This window comes from Nycticebus coucang, chromosome 11 (assembly GCF_027406575.1).
Source record: "Nycticebus coucang isolate mNycCou1 chromosome 11, mNycCou1.pri, whole genome shotgun sequence".
NCBI classification, from domain to species: Eukaryota; Metazoa; Chordata; class Mammalia; order Primates; family Lorisidae; genus Nycticebus; species Nycticebus coucang.
This window is the reverse complement of record NC_069790.1, coordinates 68,727,877-68,747,168: the sequence shown is the minus strand read 5'-3', so window position 1 is coordinate 68,747,168 and position 19,292 is coordinate 68,727,877. Positions and strand designations below refer to the sequence as shown.

The following is a 19,292-nucleotide window of genomic DNA, read 5'->3' as shown; positions in this document are numbered from 1 at the left end:
TAGACAGAGGAACAGAGTGTTAGCTTTTCTCCATCCAGACTCCCTGCCTCCCCTGCCTCCCCCTGCCCGCAGCTGCCAACAGGGAGGACTGAGCCGGGGCTGCCAGGCGCAGCTGCTTCCCTGGTGTGTCACCACACCGAGGCTCCCAGAAAGAGTGGGGCTCGTACATTTCCTCTTAAAGATCTGCAGCGAACTACCGGGTGCTCAGCCTGTGAACCAGCTCCCTGTGACCCAGCCGCAGGAGGCGAGGGAGCCCATGTGGGCCGAGGCGAGAGGGGCGCGCAGGGCGGGCGGAGCCGCAGTGCCCTTGTGGGGAACCGCTCCGCACACAGGAAGCCTCACTCAGCGTGTGGTGGGATCCTCAGCACCGAAGCTCCCAGCCTGCAGCTTCGCTGCTGGGAGCTCAGCTAGTTTTAGCTGTTGCCTGCTGACAGATGCCACAAGGCCATCTCAGAGCAGGGAGGAAGAAGAGCAAAGCCTGCTCTGGACAAAGTGTGAATCTCAGGTGACCCCTCCCCCATAGGCAGACTTTCGGGCTGAGTGGCGCCCCTTCAGTCTTGTCCCTGGCAGCCCGGGAGCAGACGTCTGACCCCTGTGAAGACAGCTACCTTACCAGCTTTTAAGGAAGCTGAGGGTAGGCTCACCCCACCCTGCGCCACTCAGCCTTACACTCCCACCCGCCTCTGCTGTGATGGAGAATAGGCCTCATCTTCAAGCTCCAGGGCCCTGCCCACCACCTGGTCCACTAAAGTGCTTCTCCTGACGGGCTAGAGCTGGTCACAGCTCTAACAAAACAACACTGCAGCTCGCTCCTTCCAGTACACTCCACCTACTGGCAGGGAGGTCAATTTGCACAGCCCTTTACAGCATTTACCCACAAGCACCACCCACTGTCCTAGAGATTAAACTGAGCGTGCCAGTACAATCCACGGTGTTAATAAGACCACAGAGTTGGAGAAAGAAATGTATACAAATCAGTAGCATTTCTATATACCAACAAAAGCTAGTCTGACAACCAAATCAAGAACTCAATCCACTTACAATAACAGCAAATATAGTATATATATTATATATATGAATGTATTCAACAAAAGAGGTTAAAGATCTCTACAAGGAAAACTACCAAACACTATTGAAAGAAATTGCAGCAGAAAGTACAGATGACACAAACAAATGGGAAAACATCCCATGCTGAGAGATCGGAAGACTCAAAATTGTTAAAATGACCATACTATCCAAAGCAGTCTATAGAGTGAATGTAATTCCTATCAAAATACCAACATCATTTTTCATAGAATTGGGGACAAAATCATCAAATGCATATGGAACCATTAAGGAGCCTGAATAGCCAATGCAATCCTAAGCAAAAGAACAAAAGCGGAGGTATTTCATTACCTGACTTCAAATTAGACAAGACTGTCGTCACTGAAACAGCCTGGTTTTGGCATAAAAGTGGACACGTGGGTCAATGGAAATAGACTACAGAACCCAGAAATAAAGCCATATAAATTTAATCAACTGATCTTTGAAAAAGCTGACAAAACTGTAGACTGGGTAAAGGTTGAACTATTCCAATCAAAATGGCCATTATTAAAAAATAAAAAAAAAATAGATGTTGGCATGGATGCGGTGAAAATGGTATGCTTACAAACTGTTGAGAGGAATGTAAATTAGTACAACTACGAAAATTAGTATGAAGATTTCATAAAAAACTAAAAGCAGATCCATCATAAGATCTGTCAATCCTACTATGAGCACCTACACAAAGGAAAAGAAATCATGATGTCAAAAGATACCAGCAGTTATATGCTTACTGCATTCACAATCGCAATTACAAAGATATGGAATCAACCTGTTAAATTAAAGTGCCTGTTAATGGAAGAATGGATAAAGAAAATGTATCGTGTGCACTACTGAGCCATAAAAAGAATCAAATGATGGCTTTTGTAGGAACTTGCATGGAACTAGAGGCCATTATTCTAAGTAAAGTAACTCAGGAATTAAACACCAAATACCACATGTTCTCACTTATAAATGGGAGCTAAGCTATGGGTATTCCTGGCCATAAGGAGTGGCTTAATGGACATTAGAGTCTGAAAAGTAGGAAATGCAAAGGAGGTGAAGGATAAAAAATTACCAATTAGTATAATGTACAATGTACACTATTCAGGTAATGGGTACACTTAAAGCCTAGACTTAAATTAACCATTATACAACATACCCATGTTAAAAACTCCACTTACATCCCTTAAAACTACAGAAACAAATAAACAATAACAAAAATACTTGGAGAAAACAGTATTTTTAAAAAATCCTTCTTTGTGGGGGTTGTGCCTGTGGCTCAGTGGGTAGGGCGCCAGCTCCATATACCAAGGGTGGCAGGTTCAAACCCGGCCCCAGCCAAACTGCAAAAAAATAGCCAGGCATTGTGATGGGCACCTGTAGTCCCAGCTACTCAGGAGGCAAGAGAATCGCCTAAGCCCAGGAGTTGGAGGTTGCTATGAGCTGTGTGACGCCACGGCACTCTCCTGAGGGCGATAAAATGAGACTCTGTCTCTACAAAAAAAAAAAAAAAAAAAAAAAGAAGACATGTAGACTAAGTATGGTGTTTCTTACCTGTAATCTCAACACTTTGAGAGGCCCAGACAGGAGGACTGCCTGAGGCCAGAAGTTCAAGACCAGCCTGGGCAACATAGCAAGACTCCTATCTTTACCAAAAAAAAACCCCTTCTTTGTGTTTATATTGGACAAGATAGAGTCCTCTAATTCTGAGGCCTAGATTTTTTATTGATTTAAACAAAGGAGTCATTTCTGCTCTTCACTTGCATTGTGGCTTTTCAAAATGGGTTCATTCACCTAAAATGGCCGATGTTAATCACTGTTAGAACAATGTATAAAACATATATCCAAGCCAGGTGTGGTGTCACGCATCTATAGTCCCAGCTAGTCAGGAGGCTAGGATGGAAGGACCATTTGAGCCCAGAAGTTCAAAACCAGCATGGGCAACATAGGGAGACCTCATCTCAAAAAATAAATTATATGTATGTTTCATATGTAAGTACTTATACAAATATATATATGTATATACACACACATATACACATACATATATATATATAATGGATATTGAAATGCCTGTTAAAATGACATTGTTGTAGTTATAGAATTTCATTATCTTTTCAAAACTGTTATAATTTAAAAAATTTCTCAGTAATATATTGGACTCAATCTTATTCTCTTTTCCTCCTCTCCCCACCCTTAGGTTAGCATTAATGATAATGTGCTTTCACAAAATTATTTAAAAATATTTAAGCATGGAATTCAGTATATTTTGGCAGAGGTAGAGCTTTATTCTGAAAACTGAATTTATTTTCTCATAGAAACTAAATTCAAGCTCCAAAGATAATTAAGAAATCAATGATTTATTAGAGTTATTTGTTCTTTAAATGCATATAACCAAGAAAATTAAACCTCATACAAAGGTGTGATTGTAATGCTTGCTAAAGTTTGTGACTACCTGGTTTAAGAGAGTAATTGGGTCAAGGGAGATACTCCATAGATGCCTGCTGGTAAAGAAAAACAGATTAAATACATTTAACTAGTGGGACAAAATGTAGGACGGGGGCAGATAGCTTATCTTAAGGATGTAATTAGAAGTTTTTAATGTAAACAGAAAAAAACACTCATCTGTACATTTGGAGAGTCTAACTGGTTTCATTTGTATCTTAAAAGACCCCTGCCAAGTCTGAGACAGGCGCACAGCCTACAGACATAAGAAAAAATGCTCATCATCCTTAATCATCAGAGAAATGCAAATCAAAACTACTTTGAGATATCATCTAACTCCAGTATGGTTAGCCCATATCACAAAAGCCCAAAACCAGAGATGTTGGCGTGGATGTAGAGAAAAGGGAACACTTCTACACTGCTGATGGGAATGCAAACGAATACATTCCTTTTGGAAAGATGTTTGGAGAACACTTAGACATCTAAAAATAGACCTGCCATCCGATCCTATAATTCCTCTACTAGATATATACCCAGAAGACCAAAAATCACATTATAACAAAGACATTTGTACCAGAATGTTTATTTCAGCCCAATTCATAATTGCTAAATCATGGAAGAAGCCCAAGTGCCCATTGACCCACGAATGGATTAATAAATTGTGGTATATGTACACCATGGAATATTATGTAGCCTTAAAGAAAGATGGAGACTTTACCTCTTTCATGTTACATGGATGGAGCTGGAACATAGTCTTCTTAGCAAAGTATCTTAAGAATGGAAGAAAATGTATCCAATGTACTTAGCCCTACTATGAAACTAATTTATAGCTTTCATATGAAAGCTATAACCCCATTACAGCCTAAGAATGTGGGGAAAGGGGAAAGAGAGTGTAGGGGAGGGGCATGGATGGGTGGAGGGAGGGTAATTGGTGGGACCACACCTAAGATGCATCTTACAAGGGTACATGTGAAACTTACTAAATGTAGAATATAAATGTCTTAACACAATAGCTAAGAAAATGCCAGGAAGGCTATGTTAACCAGTTTGATGAAAATATTTCAAATTGTATATAAAACCAGTGTATGGTGCCCCATGATTGCATTAATGTACACAGCTATGATTTAATAAAAAAAAAAAAAAGAAATCTTAAAAGAAAGCTGTCTTGTATAGCTCTTTCAACAAGCACACAATATTGTATCAATCCTGAATATTACTCCCGTAGATGGGGTCCAAATGACTCTTTCATATTCACTTCTATTTAATAATAAGCTACAACTTAAATAGTGTTAAGCATGTACCAAACACAGTGCTAATTTGCACTTTACATTAGGTAATTAATTAAATTGTGGAAATAAAAATCATTTATTAGTGGAGATAGTCCAAAAGAGTATTATTGTCTTTATTTTTTTTTAGTATTGCTACTGAGGATATTATTTTCTGCTGCAACTTAGGTCAGAACCCCAGAACATTTAATAGATTTCGCATTCTGATCTTTCAAATTAATCTCCTGGTGGGATTAAAATTAATGAGTCATGGCTTTCAAGAAAGTGAAACATTATTAAAGAAAATGACTAAGTAGAAAAATGATTTTTTGAGGTCAGAAGCTAGAATGAATAGGCTTGTTAAATAAGTTGAATAAGAACATGGCTATTTAATAATAAGGACATGGCTTCAATAACATGCTCAACAGAAAATTTCAACTCATAAAATACGACCTTTCTCCATATTATAAGGCCAACACAAGAATAAGAATTTTATGTGGACAAACTGTCTAAGAAAGATTACTTAAAATCTATGTTATACTTTGGATTTAAGGATACTGTCTTAGAGTAAATCTTTTTAGATCAACATCCCTTAGAATGGACTAAGGTGTTCATCAAACAAAATGCTTGAATGAATAATATGAAATACTCCAGATGAAGTGGAACATCATACATATTCAATTTCAAGAAAATTGATTTTATCTACATAGAGACACTGTTTCTCTGAGGCCTTGGAGAAGAGATGAAAGGAGCAAAAATACAATCAGGAAACTATATATTTTGTCTAATAACAAATTGAATTGACTCTTGTTTTTTTTATTTGCTCATTAAATTGACTGTATATGTTGACTGACAACAAAATAAATTAAAAGTAATTTTCTAGATCACTCAAAACAAATGAAATATAGATCATACGTCTCAAGGACAACACAAAGTTGATTCCATATTTCTAGTAGACAAAGTTTTGTACTTTAAATAGATGTCTTCTCCTATTTGCTCAGAACAACAAAAAAAACTTTTTAATTTAATCATTTCTCCTCCCTCTGCTTATATATTTCTTTTAATTTAAAATTGTTTTTGAAGGTTTAATATTATTGCATTCTCTTCACCAGGTTAGTAACTATCCTTTATACATCTGAACTATTCATGCCCAACTTCATATGGACATGTAATCACACGGTTGATTATTGTCAAATATCAGTAGTAACTCAATCAAAACAACTCGTCCAAAATATGGCTACGTAAGGGCACATTACTATAAATTACTCACATCACATTACGTATTCTATCTCATTCCCATCCTCAACCCTCACCCCCCTGCTCTGTAACTAATCCGAGATCAACTGTTGATCAGGGCCATTTCACTAGCGTTTAAACATGTTGACTCATGAGTTTAAATAAAAATAAAGTAGGCTCTGATTGGCTCCTTCTTGGAAAACAAGCATGTTTTGTGTGGGACTGACGTGAAAGAAGAAAACAGTATTAGGGTGAACAATTTCTATTCATTGACAGCTGTTAACATTCATACTAAAACAATTTTATTTATAAACATTAAGATAAAAAAAAACGTGAAATTAAGTACCTATAACTTGCATCAGCTGCCTCTCTCTATATATGAACTCTAGAGTCGGATGAAAACCAATAGGTAGAAATTGTGCAGATGATCATGTTGGTTATTCATTTACTCAACACACATTTTTAAGCAACTCCTCGCACAGGTTATCTGCAAGGATACCAAGATGAATACACCATACCTCTGGTTTGAAAGGTGTTCAGCTTTATGGAGGAGACGAGCATAGGGAGAGGTGATTTAAATCAAAGCACGATGATAAAGTATACAAAATACAATATAAATTAGTGCAAATTTTGTGAATTGTAGAAGCGCATAGAAGGAAAATGAGCTAAAATGGGGAAGAAGGTGAATTAAGTGCAGGGTGTAAGTAATTTGATACACACAGGTAAAATACTGTGCGGAGCCTGTGTTCATGGGCGCTCAGATGCATTTTCTGGGCAGCCTTTCCCGGGCTCTCTTCTCAGAGTAACCTCCCCCAGGCTGTTTCCCAGGCTTCCCCGTCAACTGGCTTGCAGCCAGATTTGATCAGGCACTGACAGTTTCGAGAATGGGAGGCGGGGAGAAGAAACCAGGATATGTCTCCCCATCCATGTTTGTCTTGGATGTATCTATGGCATTTGCTAGATCTCATTTTTGTTTCTTGTTCTCAGGAAGACTGGCTTGTCCTGGTTTTACCTCCCCCTGGCTCTAGCCTACGGGGACAGGAGCTTCCTTTTGCTGCTTCACTCTTCCCCACTCAGTTTCTCAGCCTCTTCCAGGAGAATAGACTCAATTGCCAGCTGCTCACTTCCTCTACTTGAAATATGCAGAGTGGTTTCTTTTTTCCTGGTTGGACACAAATACCTGGTAGATATTAATTATCTGAGTCTGAATTCCAGGGAGTTCGGGATTGTTGGCTTGAGGGTGGAACTCTGGGGAATACAGCCACAGGTAGAAGAAGCACGGTTTATGAAGGAGTCTAAAGAAGAACTGAGAATTTTGTGTAAAGCTTATGCACATGAGAAAACTTAAGCATCACCACTGAAACTCAGAATTTCTCTATCTTATAGAGAAATAAGAGCACATGCCCAGTAACAGACCAGAATCAAAACGCATCTCCTTTCCATATTTAGTGCTCTTGTGATACCATACCTATTATCATCCTTTTTTTAAAAATTAATTTTGTTTTTTTTTTTGAGACAGAGTCTCACTATGTCACCCCCAGTAGAGTGCTATAGTGTCACAGCTCACAGCAACCTTAAACTCTTGGGCTTAAGTGATTCTCTTGCCTCAGCCTCCCAAGTAGCTGGGACTCCAGGCGCCCACCACAATGCCTGGCTATTTTCTTGTTGCAGTTGTCATTGTTTTTTAGCTGGCTGAGGCGGCTCAAATCCTCCAGCCTCGGCACATGTGCTGGTGCCATAATCACTGTGCTAGGGGCGCCAAGCCTATAATCATCCTTTTTAATAGCATCACATTTGGTGTTATTTTCACTTGTTCTGACCTTATGTTTGCACTCCAGTTTCCTTTTAGGTAAAACCAATACATGTTATTATTTACCAAAAGGTAATTGTAAGTGTGAACTACAATAAAAACTTAAGGGTCTCCCACTCAGCCACGGACTGACCAGACTCCTTCTTGGCCAAGAGGAAGTTGCTAGCTGTGGGAAAAGAGACCAAACCTTCCTCACCATGCCTTCTCCCCTTCTTAGAGACTTCCTTTGTGACTCACTAACAGCCTTAAGGGTTTGCAAGACCTACCTGCAGGTCCTCACTATACATTAGAAACCACTGTAGCGTGTCTGACACTTTGTGTCTGTTTAACGCACCCTTTATCTTAAGCATCCCCTTTCACTGGTCTTTTAGACAGAGCCTAACTTTTTCAACCAATTGTCACCTACAGAATCTTTAAACTCACCTATTACCTGTTAGCTTGGGCTTCCAGATGTCCACCTTTTTGGGCCAAACCAATGTATGTTTTTTACATATTGATTTATTACCTCACCTGTAATTCCTGCTCCCTAGAATTATAAAACCCAACGTAATCCCACAACCTCAGGTCCACCTGCAGAAGGCTTCTTGGTCGTGGCTCTGGGTCATGGTCCTCAAATGTGGCTCAGAATAAACCTCCTTAAATTATTCTACAGAATATGGATTATTTTCCGTGGACATAAGAATTAAATGAGATACACGAGAAGTACTTAACATATTGTAAAGTACTTAAATTATTGAGAGATTGTTGCAATTCATGAAGGATAACAAACTAGCAGATTTTATCCCAGTATTACAAAGAATAAGCTAGTCAATAGGCAGCTTATGGATACTATAAGTGCGTTCACCCAAGTTAAAATTTTTTTTTGTAATAATTTACTATTTGTTTGCTAAAACTAAATTTTTTTTAACATTGGTGTTCAAATTTAATTTCTTTTTTCAAAGGTTTTAATTTTATTTATTTATTTATTTATTTATTTATTTATTTTTTGAGATAGAGTCTCAAGCTGTTGCCCTGGGTAGAGTGCTGTGATGTCACGGCTCACAGCAACCTCAAACTCTTGGGCTTAAGCAATCAATTTTATAGCCTCAGCCTCCCAAGCAGCTAGGACGACAGGCATCCGCTACAACGCGCGGCAAATTTTTGTTGTTGTTGTTTGGCAGGCCTGGGCTGGATTCGAACCCACCAGCTCCAGTGTATGCGACTGGTGCCCTAGCCACTGAGCTACAGGCGCCAAGCCTCGAATTTAATTTCAAGTTTAGTTTTTACTTAATAAGTAGCTTATTAATTAAAATATCTCTAAAATGATTTTTTTTACCGTTTGTTTCTTCTCAGCTTCAAAGGTTTATTTCCATGGGTTAAAATGACTTTTTTATGATTGATTTTTTATTTGCATGATACTTTAAATGAAACGTATTTTAAGATTTCAAGAAAAAATTGTTTTTCCCTGAGAAAGTCACTCTCCTGTCATCCTTTTCATTCTTCTTTCTCTTTCAAATATTTACTATGCCAAGGTACTTAGATGTTAAATATAAATGAGGGAATTGGGAAATTGTTAAATAAATACAATGTTCTCATTTAATAGATAATAATGAGATTAAATGAGAATAATAATGAGAATAATAATAATAATTATTATTTAATGGATAATAATCTGGTGCTTTTGCCTTTAGTATTTAGACATTTAAATTAATGTGAAGGAAAAAAAAAATCAAACACTTAAAAATGTAACATGTAGAGTTGACCGAAGTCCAACATTGTCAATTTTAACTCACCTTCAGTGTCTGTTAGGCCGACTCCTACCCCTGGCTGTTTTACTGGCTCTTGTCCATTCTGTCCCATTTTCCCTCTGTTTAAAAAGAAAATAAAATGATGCATTCAATTATGATCTTCTTAATGCAAATAAGGAGGCTAAGTTTGCGAAAATAAAATCATATTACATATTCAGACTTGCAGTAAATTATGTGGATGGCAAATATACACACAGCTAATTGCTCTGTATCATGCTAATTTTAAAATGGTAAGTTGTTTATTATTCTTATTTAGTCTGAACAAAATACCTCAAAATTCAGTAAATCTTATTTGTAGACTCATTTATCAAAAAATCAGATCGTCAATTAATTTCCAAATTGCATTTTATAATTTTTTTCGCACTTTTAATTCAAGAAGTGAGAAGGAATTTAAATATCTTTAAACTTTGTAAATCTTTTCATATCCTTCCTGGGTTTTCCTTTGTGTTAAGGTAGCTGGAGTTTGAAGTCAGACTCCTCTGTCTCTGCTTCTGGCGCTGCTGTGTCTTGCTATGTACAATCCAAGGCAAACTACCTGGATGAGACTGTTTCTCCTTTTGTAATATGAGGAGCGTAAAATAGGCTACCTTCTAATTATGAAAAAAACCACAGAACTTGAGAAATTATAAGCATTCAATAAATATAATCTATTAATAGGTAAGTAAGCTCCTCACAGCTTCAGAATTAGGCCAAATCTGCTATTCATTTATAGTTTCAGCCTCCACCTTTTCGGAAAGCCAAGTAGATGAAAAATTAATGAAACCGAGCTTTGTGAATTTAGAAGGCTGATAATGAAACAGCCAAAAGATCATAGACCACTTCTTATTTCTTCAGCCAGAGTAAAAACTGCATCGCATATGAAAGATTTTGTCACTGGCCTGTATATATACTTAGATAAGATGCTCTAAAAAGAGGGAGTTAGTAAGTGTGCTTGAACAAAAGTATGTCCTGAGCTGTTCTTTGTAGCCAGCAATTCTAATGCAGCAGGATTTACTAATAATTAATTCTGACTTGCACAAAAGTATTTGGTTTTTGGGACTAGCTGAACATGTAACCATATTTATTTGTTAAGAATCCAATTATGTCTTACTTGAAAACTGCTCTAAAGATCCTCTTATCATTCTACTTCAGAGAAGATGCTGAATGGTTCTGTACATAATGAAAGAGGCATAGATGTGAATTCAAAAATTACTGTATCTTGAAAGTAATTATATTTTTCTAGTATGACAATTCTAAGTTAAAGGTTTAAGCACAAATTTTTATTAGGTGATTATGTGTAGGACCAAGTAGGTGCAAATTATACAATGTCTAATATTTTACAATATATATCATCTACACCTGAATATATATCTATATAAAGCAGTGCCTAAAACTTTAATTCGTGTAATTGCTTTATTGAGGTTCAAGACAAGTGGTTAAGTTGAAAATAATGAACTCCACTGTTAGTACTAGAGAGGAAGAAAAGCTTAATAAGTTAGCAGTAATTATTTTACTTTTACCCGTATGTTACGCTGTAGAGCAAACCAAAACACACTTGTGACTGGGCAGGCTCAACTGAAGTAAGTGTCTCTTAGTGCTGCTGACTTAGCAAATCAGAGTACTGAAAAATCGCCAACTTTATACTATCACAGAATCTTAAAAAGCAATTATCATTTTAGTAATGATAATGATAATAAATTTTGATAATTTTTCTTTTAGTTCTTGAGTCCTAGATTTTGTAATTTAAGAGTGGTATCTGGCTACAGTGTAATGAAAACTGATTTCAACTTTAGATACTTAGCCAAAATGCATAGTAAGTACATTTTGAAGATTATACAAAGAACTTTTGGCAGTATTGCATTTTCAGGGAGTGAAATTTCTGTTTGTCCTTACTTTAATATTCAGATTTCATTTTGATTCCACAATGATTATAGTATTTAGATAATGGCCCAGTTTATAAAAGCAAAATAATAAGGGAAATTGATTTTTATAGTGAAAAATCTATTTTGTGGGTTTCTCGTTACATCTTTTAAAATTAAGCACATTGTTATATATATATGAGTTTTGTTTATAAGACTTAGACTATGGATTCTGCTGGGAATTATTTTTAGAAGAAATCTAATCGCTTACGTCATTGGTCTCTGCTGATCCAACTTGACCAAAAAGAATTTTAGTAATTTCATTACATTTCTCTCTAAGCTGTGAATATCATATAAATTATGAAGGGTTTTTCACGTCAGATATTTGGGTATCCTTTCAATTTATCTATACCTTTCAAAATATAAAATTGAACATTAATAATAAGTTATATGCAAAAGTCATTTTTAGCTCATGGGCTTTGCAAAACGAGGTGGTAGCCCTGTATGGCCCAGTGGTGTTTTCAAAACCTGAAAAACTAGTTAATGGAGCGCAGATGGAAAAGGTGGAGGGTTTAGATTTTGATATTGGAACAGACATACCCTCTATATTTATCTCGAATGCTGCTAAATTTTGCCACCAATATGATTAAAGATATTCTAACACGTTCTAAACACAATCTGCTTTCGTTTTGCATTTGATTTGCAAAATGATTTTTATGAGGTTTAATACATTATGAATGAGCTTTATTCCAAGACCACCTACTTAGAGATGTATGTACTATGTGATATTTATTCTAGAAATTATAGAAACACTTCAAAGCTTTTCATTTTGATTGTAAAGAGATTTGTAGTAGAAAAGACCATATGATTAACCAATGTATCATCCATTTCAAATATGATTTATAGGTTCTTTGAATATGTTTACATCTCTCCCAATTCAAAGCAAATCAATCTATGTTTGTATCAAATAGCTATAATGTTTGTCTTTGGCCATTACATGATTAAAACATTAATGTACAACTGAACTTTATTCTGGCATGGCTAAGTTATTATTTTTAGCAGTTTGTTATATTAAATAGAGAATGCAGTCATTAAGCAGTCCTGGTAGTGACTACCATTCATCCTTGGGATTAACCAAATTAATCTAATCTTTCCTGAATAATCTATCTTTATGCAGTCATGAACAGTTCAAGTGTTCAAGGGGCAATGACTCAGAATTGGATAACTATTGAGATAATTCTTGTTATACGTTAAGAATTCCTTACTCATGATGCTTTGAAGTTAAAAAAAAGAGAGAGAGAGACCCACTTACATCCTTGGAATAGGAAATAGATTAGTCTCCCCTGCGGTGCTGCTGCTGCCTTCACTGTCCACGCTATACCCACTGCCAAAGCTGCTGCCCGAGGAGCCGGTGGACACGGAGCTTTCTGCAGGCCGGTGATTGGTAGGCTTTGCTGCATGGTGTGGGAAGAGTCAACATCACAGTCAATCAACGAAGCTCACACTGATCTTCAAATGCATAATTATACGTTTTCCTCATTTTCATGTATAAAGAAACAGCTATCACAAGAACCCTACAGTTCTCACCTGCCTTCTATTTTCATTTCCTTAACTGATAACGCGCAGTGGCAAGGCTAAATTACTGTTTTTATTGGATCTAAAGGAAGATAATCGCTTCTAAGACAAAACCCATTTGATTTTTAGACAGTTAAATAGTATGTAACTGCTCTAGTTTATTGTTTTTGTGGTTTATTTGTACAGTGTTGCAATAGTGATATGGCAAACAAGTAAGAATTTTGGCTCTATCATGGAAAAGAGCTTAGAAAGCCTTGAGTAGATAGAAATAGCAGTTTAACGGAAACTGCTAAATTATTTTTCATGTTAATAACCAATAACCTGTTTTTCCTTTCAGGAGCAAAAGATACAAAATAGAATACAGACATTTTCAAGAACTGATTGAACCTTCTGTGCTTGTTTGTATGTAACTCTACTACTCTCCAGCAGGTTTTTAAAATTTAAAGGTATTTGTTTTCCCTAAGGCATTTCCTAGTTTATGCTTGGGACTTTTGGGAGTTTGGTTTCAAAAATTTCATAAGTTTGATATTTGGATATAAGACTCCATATTCCCATAGAAACATTATACCTTCTGTGGTATAAATATGTAGTGAGGTAGAGTATTAATATTGTTAGAAATTTAAAAATTTATAGGAGATTTGGGAAGAAATTTTGGTTCAAAAGCAGGTTATAGAAGGCGAGTGTTTCCTCCTACGTTACTAGGGAGGTTTCTCTGGTAAGTTTTTGAAATTGTCGATATTTGTCTTCTGCCAGAGAGCATGAACTTTGGTCATATTGATCTGGTTTTGAATCCCAAACTTCTCTGTAGTAAACTGTAAGTGTCTTTCCTCATTTGAAAAAAGTAGAGTTAGTATTGTATTGTATACCTTGTAAGATTGTGAGTATGGGTGAGATACAGCAGGAGCCCCGTGCTGTGCCCACCACTGCTTTAGGGGATTATACTCAATGACTGTTTCCTAGTGTCTTTGAGCTTACACAGTACCTTGGTTCACTTCTAAATCTAGATGTGTTCTAGGCTGCAAAGCTACTTAGAGTTTCTTTTCATGAATGCAACCCTGTTCCATCAGGAGTTTATTAGCCAGTTGGATAGGTTCATACTACTAGGTGAATGGTAGATAATCATTCCAGGATGCTAAGATACCTGCATATTTCTTAAGCATATATAAAAAACACAATGATTCTTAATCTGGTGGGAGAATTTTAACCAATATAACCAAATAATATAAAAAATATAAACATTTTGTTGGGAACTATTTGAGGACAGAAAATTCATGATCAAGATAACTAGGATCAAGCCTTGCAAAGGATTTAGCTTTTTCCTTTCTTCCATTTCACCAATAGTAGATTTTCTAAGGTCAGAAGGAATTTTCACATTTATTCTAGTGACAGTAGGATTGCTTCCCCAAAACAGTGAAATGAGAAAGACATTTTTAACGGTCAATTATATATCAGATGTTATACGTTGGAAGCAGCTATTTAGAAAATGAAAGCTGTCATAAATCCAGCCTATGAGGATTTACCAGTGACCTATAGGACTGGACTTAGAGAAACAGAGAATAGTTATATTTCTTTAATGTTTCTTCAACTTAGGGAGAAGAAACCCAGTTGGTGTATGATGTTAAAGAAAATATTTTTTAAAGGGTAATTTAAAAAATGTGAAAGCAGGCCAGGTGCAGTGGCTCACACCTGTAATCCTAACACTCTGGGAGGCCGAGGCAGGTGGATTGATTGATCTCAGGAGTTCAAGACCAGCCCTAGAAAGAGAGAGACCCTATTTCTAAAAATAGCCAGTTGGTCCTTGTAGGAAGTGTCTGTAGTCCTACCTACTTGGGAGGCTGAGGCATGACAAGCGCTTGAGCCTAAGAGTTTGAGGCTGTGTGAGTTGTGATGCCATGGCACTCTATGAGACAAAGTGAGACTGTGTCTCAAAAAAAGAAAATGTGAAAGTAGTGTAATAAAAATTATGAACATGTGTACAGTAGATTAAACAGCATAACCAGCTGCAGAATGAAACAGATTAGTCAGTTGATTATAAAAAAAGGAAAGATGTCCTGTTTCTTTGATTGGCATTATATTATCCAATCATCCAGATTCTTAATATTTTTTAGTGTGATGCTGATTGAATGGAGGATATTAATTTCATCAACTGGAAGATCTCAATATATCCTCTCCAAAGATAAACATTAATTAATAGACATAAATATTTAATAAATTTATATTTAGTAAATAAGTAATTTCCATCTGAATGATGTCACAACAAATCAGAATAGCTGCATTATAAAAATGATTTATTATTTACATTTCAAAATATTCAATCCTTTTTTTGTCAAAAAAATGAATTTGAATTTGCTTTTACCTGATGCAATTTTTAGTTCTATTCCTCTTCTGGGAAATTTGAGGAATATGGACAGAATGTAAAATAGCATACTAAGGAAAATGAAACGAAGCTAGAAATAGATTTTAGGGAAGATAATTTTTTTTCTTCTTGCCTATCTCCTTGAATAGAAATCTCATTTGGAAAGTCTTTGCATCTGTTGTTAAAATTTTAAATGAGAACAACTAATATTTTATAAAAGACGTAAAAGAAAAATAAAACCAAATCTAGGGAATATATATATATATGTATATATACACACATATACATATATACATCTCCTATAGAGGGATAAATCTATGTAATATTTAGGCAAAATAAGATTATGTCTAAGGTTGAGTGCACAGAAATTTTAAACAGAAGTTAGGTGAATAATTTAGGTAAATCTAAATGTTTGGTATTACTATTACAAAACATCTGGTGGATGATTAAATATTTGGTTATCTGAATATTTGGTTAGTTTCTGAAAATGAGTTAAATTAAAATGAAGAAAAGTCTTCTCCTTTTACCATGGTGTACTTACATAGCATAAAATATGATAAAACATAAAGAAATGCAGAGGTTTTGATAAGCCGATATTAAAAATCCATGTATTTTAATAATTCTTTTCCAGATACTTAAAACACGTGTATTTACTCATTTCTTTCTCTTGAACAGACCTCAAGTAAGAAAGCATCACTTCTATTAAATTGAGTTAAATCTGCATAATTTCAAACATTTTAACAAATAAAGCACTTTAGGACTTCAATATTTGAAGCTGGATTTTATGTTATTTTAAGACATCTACTAATTTTGGTGAAATTCTCAACGTTTGCCAGCAGGCTGCTCCTTTCCAAATGTATCTACTATAATTCTCCTTCATATAAGTTACACTGCAGCCCGTTCAGACCAATCACCCTGGATTCCTTTGGTTGGCTTGCTTCTTTTTTACTTTACTAAGTAAACCCTCGCCTATCACATGACTTTTTTCTGTCTAAATGAAATTTATCTGTAAAGCCCTTCCTCAAATATCACCTGCTTCACGCATTTCCCTCCTTCTCCTAAGTGTAAGTGATCTCTCCTAAATGTGGATCTTATAACACATAATCTGTGTATCTTTTACGGAAATTACCACTTTTTACTTTTGTGTAATTGCTACACACACATTATTATTGAAAGCAGAGCCTACATTTGCTCCTTGGTAACCTCCTGAAACCTTGTCCTGGAACCATCCATGTTCAAACAATATGTAATGAGTAAATAATAGTAACAACAATAATCCATTTATTCTTCTTTCACTTATTACCTAGCTTTGTGGTTTATACAAATCTCTCAAGAAGGCCATTTGGTAAGGGAGGGTTTTTGTGTGTATGTGTGTGTTCTTTGTCAAAGAAACTTTTGAAAAGTAAATTTCTTTTTTAGCTGTTAAAATCAGAGATAAAATTTTAATCTGTCATAGTGTGTAGAAAAAATGTAATGACTCAACTTGATTTTTTTAATCCCAATTTCTCCAAATTGGATTGAAGGATAGAATTAATAATATACTGAATACTAAAGTTCATAACCATGAATATTATATATATATATTTTAAATTAGAGTGATAAAAGAGAATGATATGTATAGTAACATTCGACCTCTGCTTAATTCTTCATGAATGTATTGGAACCTGTGTATTCTGTATGAAAAATGTTTATTTTACAAAAGAATTGAGGGTTTTTCATTATAATAAAATATTTTTTCCAGTTACATTTTTTGTCAGTTACATTTTCTTGTGTCTACTTTCTTTTTGAAATATTAAGTGTACTATCAAGTCCCAACTAGAGGAAAGATGGATGCTTTAAATAAATGTTGGAATAAGCTCACTTTTATAGAAAGAATCCTGTGCCCTAGAAGAATAAATCTTACAATGTTGATGTATTTTCGTGTCTTCATTATTGAGGGGGCATTTCAGGTAAACACATTTTATCTTCTGTGAGGCAATTCAATCTGTTTTAAATTATTCTTTGACCTCTTTACTTTCTTTGGCTGTTAGACAGTTAGACATCATTGTGTTTTATTACTCCATTGTGGCTAACATTAATTAAATCTGGTGGTGTCTCTTTGACTGCACATCTGTCTTCAATTAGTTTGCTCTGTTGGTTATTGTTCCTAACTTAAATATGTAAAGCTGTGACTGTAACTACCACACGATGGCAGCACTGGGCTCGGACTTGATAATTGTGGAATCTTGGAAACACCACATAAAAGGTGATAAAAACTCTTTAAAAAACCTATTCTGGAACCATCATTTTGTCTCCAGAAAAACCAAGGTTTGTAAAGGTTAAATAACCTGTTCCAGGTCACACACCAAATTAATGGGAGAAAACATTAAAATCAAAAAGTGTGAATCTATTTTTATATTATATCCAGTTGACTCAAAAAGTGACATCTCTGCTAACTTCAGAATTCAGTGCTTACTGAATTATAATATAAATAATATAAATGGTGAAGCTCTACTTTGGTTTATACCTTTGGTCCAGCACAGAGCTATTTCCAGATATCTCAGAAGTCACCTATTATGGCACTAGCTTGTAATTTCCCAAATTACTTGGCTGTTATGGTATTAACACTGTCTTCATAGACATGGTCTATAGAATTTTGAGATTAACTCTTTGAAATTATGATAAATCAACCAATAATTGTTTTAGTTTATTCCAATAGTTTAATGATGGAACTGAAATAATTGCCTGGTTTATAATCATATATTTAGGACATACTTTTTTTTTCTTTAGCTCTAATTTTAACTTAGCTAAGTATTTATGCACCTTTTCTACTTTCTCTTTTCTTTTTTTCTCTCTCTTTTTCTTTCTTTCTTTTATTGCCTTCCTGTCTTCCTGCCTTTTTTTCTTCCATTCATTCGGTCTTTCTCTCCTATCTGTCATTATTGCTGTTACTGTTTTTGTTGCTTTTACCTAAAAGATTTTTCAGTTTTATCTTTAAAAACTTTTTAATCCCAGGTTTTAAGTTTCATTGTGACCAGCATTTTTCAGATGTTTTCACTTGAATGATGTACAATTTTACCTTTTGTATGTTTTCTATTACAATTCAGGATTATTAATTTAAGAAGAGATGTTACATCTTGCAAACACTTTCAAAGTTTAATTTTTTTTCTAAATCAACTTCAGTATGTTTACTATCTAACTTGGAAAAATTTAAAGAAATTAGGATGTAGAAAAATGGCCTCAATAGCTTTAATATAGCAACTTGGAGGAGTGTTCAAAAACCACCAAGTTACAAGCTTTCACAAACAAACGTATTGGAAAGAGACAACCCTGATATCTCTGTCAGTCATTTGTAAATCCTTGGGTGGGGCAGTTGCATGAAGCATGTGATTAGAAATCGATTCAAAATGGTAAATTATTAAATGACCATAGGGTGTCCATAAAGTTCATGTGCAATTTAAAACTAGTTGGCTGTTTATATTTCTATATGTTATATATCTGTTATAAAGGTATTATAAGCCAAGAGAAGTGAAATGTTGAAGGCTTTTTGCCTCATAAAAGTCAGAATATGTCTCTTAAGTTATTTCATATTTATATAGTAGCTTCTTGCACAGAGGTAGATGGCGATGCCTCCGTTTGTTACCTTTTAGGAAAGCTGGTAATGCTCTCATTGTGTTCACATTTCCCCCTCTCCATACATATTACCCTTATGACTGAATTTTTTAGGACATTTTAATGCACAATTTTTTTTTTATATCTAACGTGACCAATAATTTGCAGGTGTTTTCCATACTTACTAATCATTCCCTTTGGCTTTCTAGATAATAAGATCAATGATTGCTTCAGGAAACAGAGGCAATAGTATAAAATTTCAATAAGAAAAAAAGGTATTGTTAATTTAATTAATAACATAGTGGAGAGGATTGTTCGTCCTCTGTA

General features: G+C 35.3%; 1 protein-coding gene across 1 annotated transcript in view; it reads right to left on the bottom strand.

The window, feature by feature from the left end:
- Window positions 1-19,292, bottom strand: part of PCLO (piccolo presynaptic cytomatrix protein) — a 376,239-nt gene that overhangs the window by 29,418 nt on the left and 327,529 nt on the right. Inside the window, exons 21-22 of the mRNA XM_053609602.1 lie at window positions 12,756-12,897; window positions 9,591-9,664 (exon numbers count right to left, since the gene is read on the bottom strand). Of these exons, the coding sequence (XP_053465577.1) occupies window positions 9,591-9,664; window positions 12,756-12,897 (216 nt within the window). The remainder of the gene's footprint in view (window positions 1-9,590; window positions 9,665-12,755; window positions 12,898-19,292) is intronic.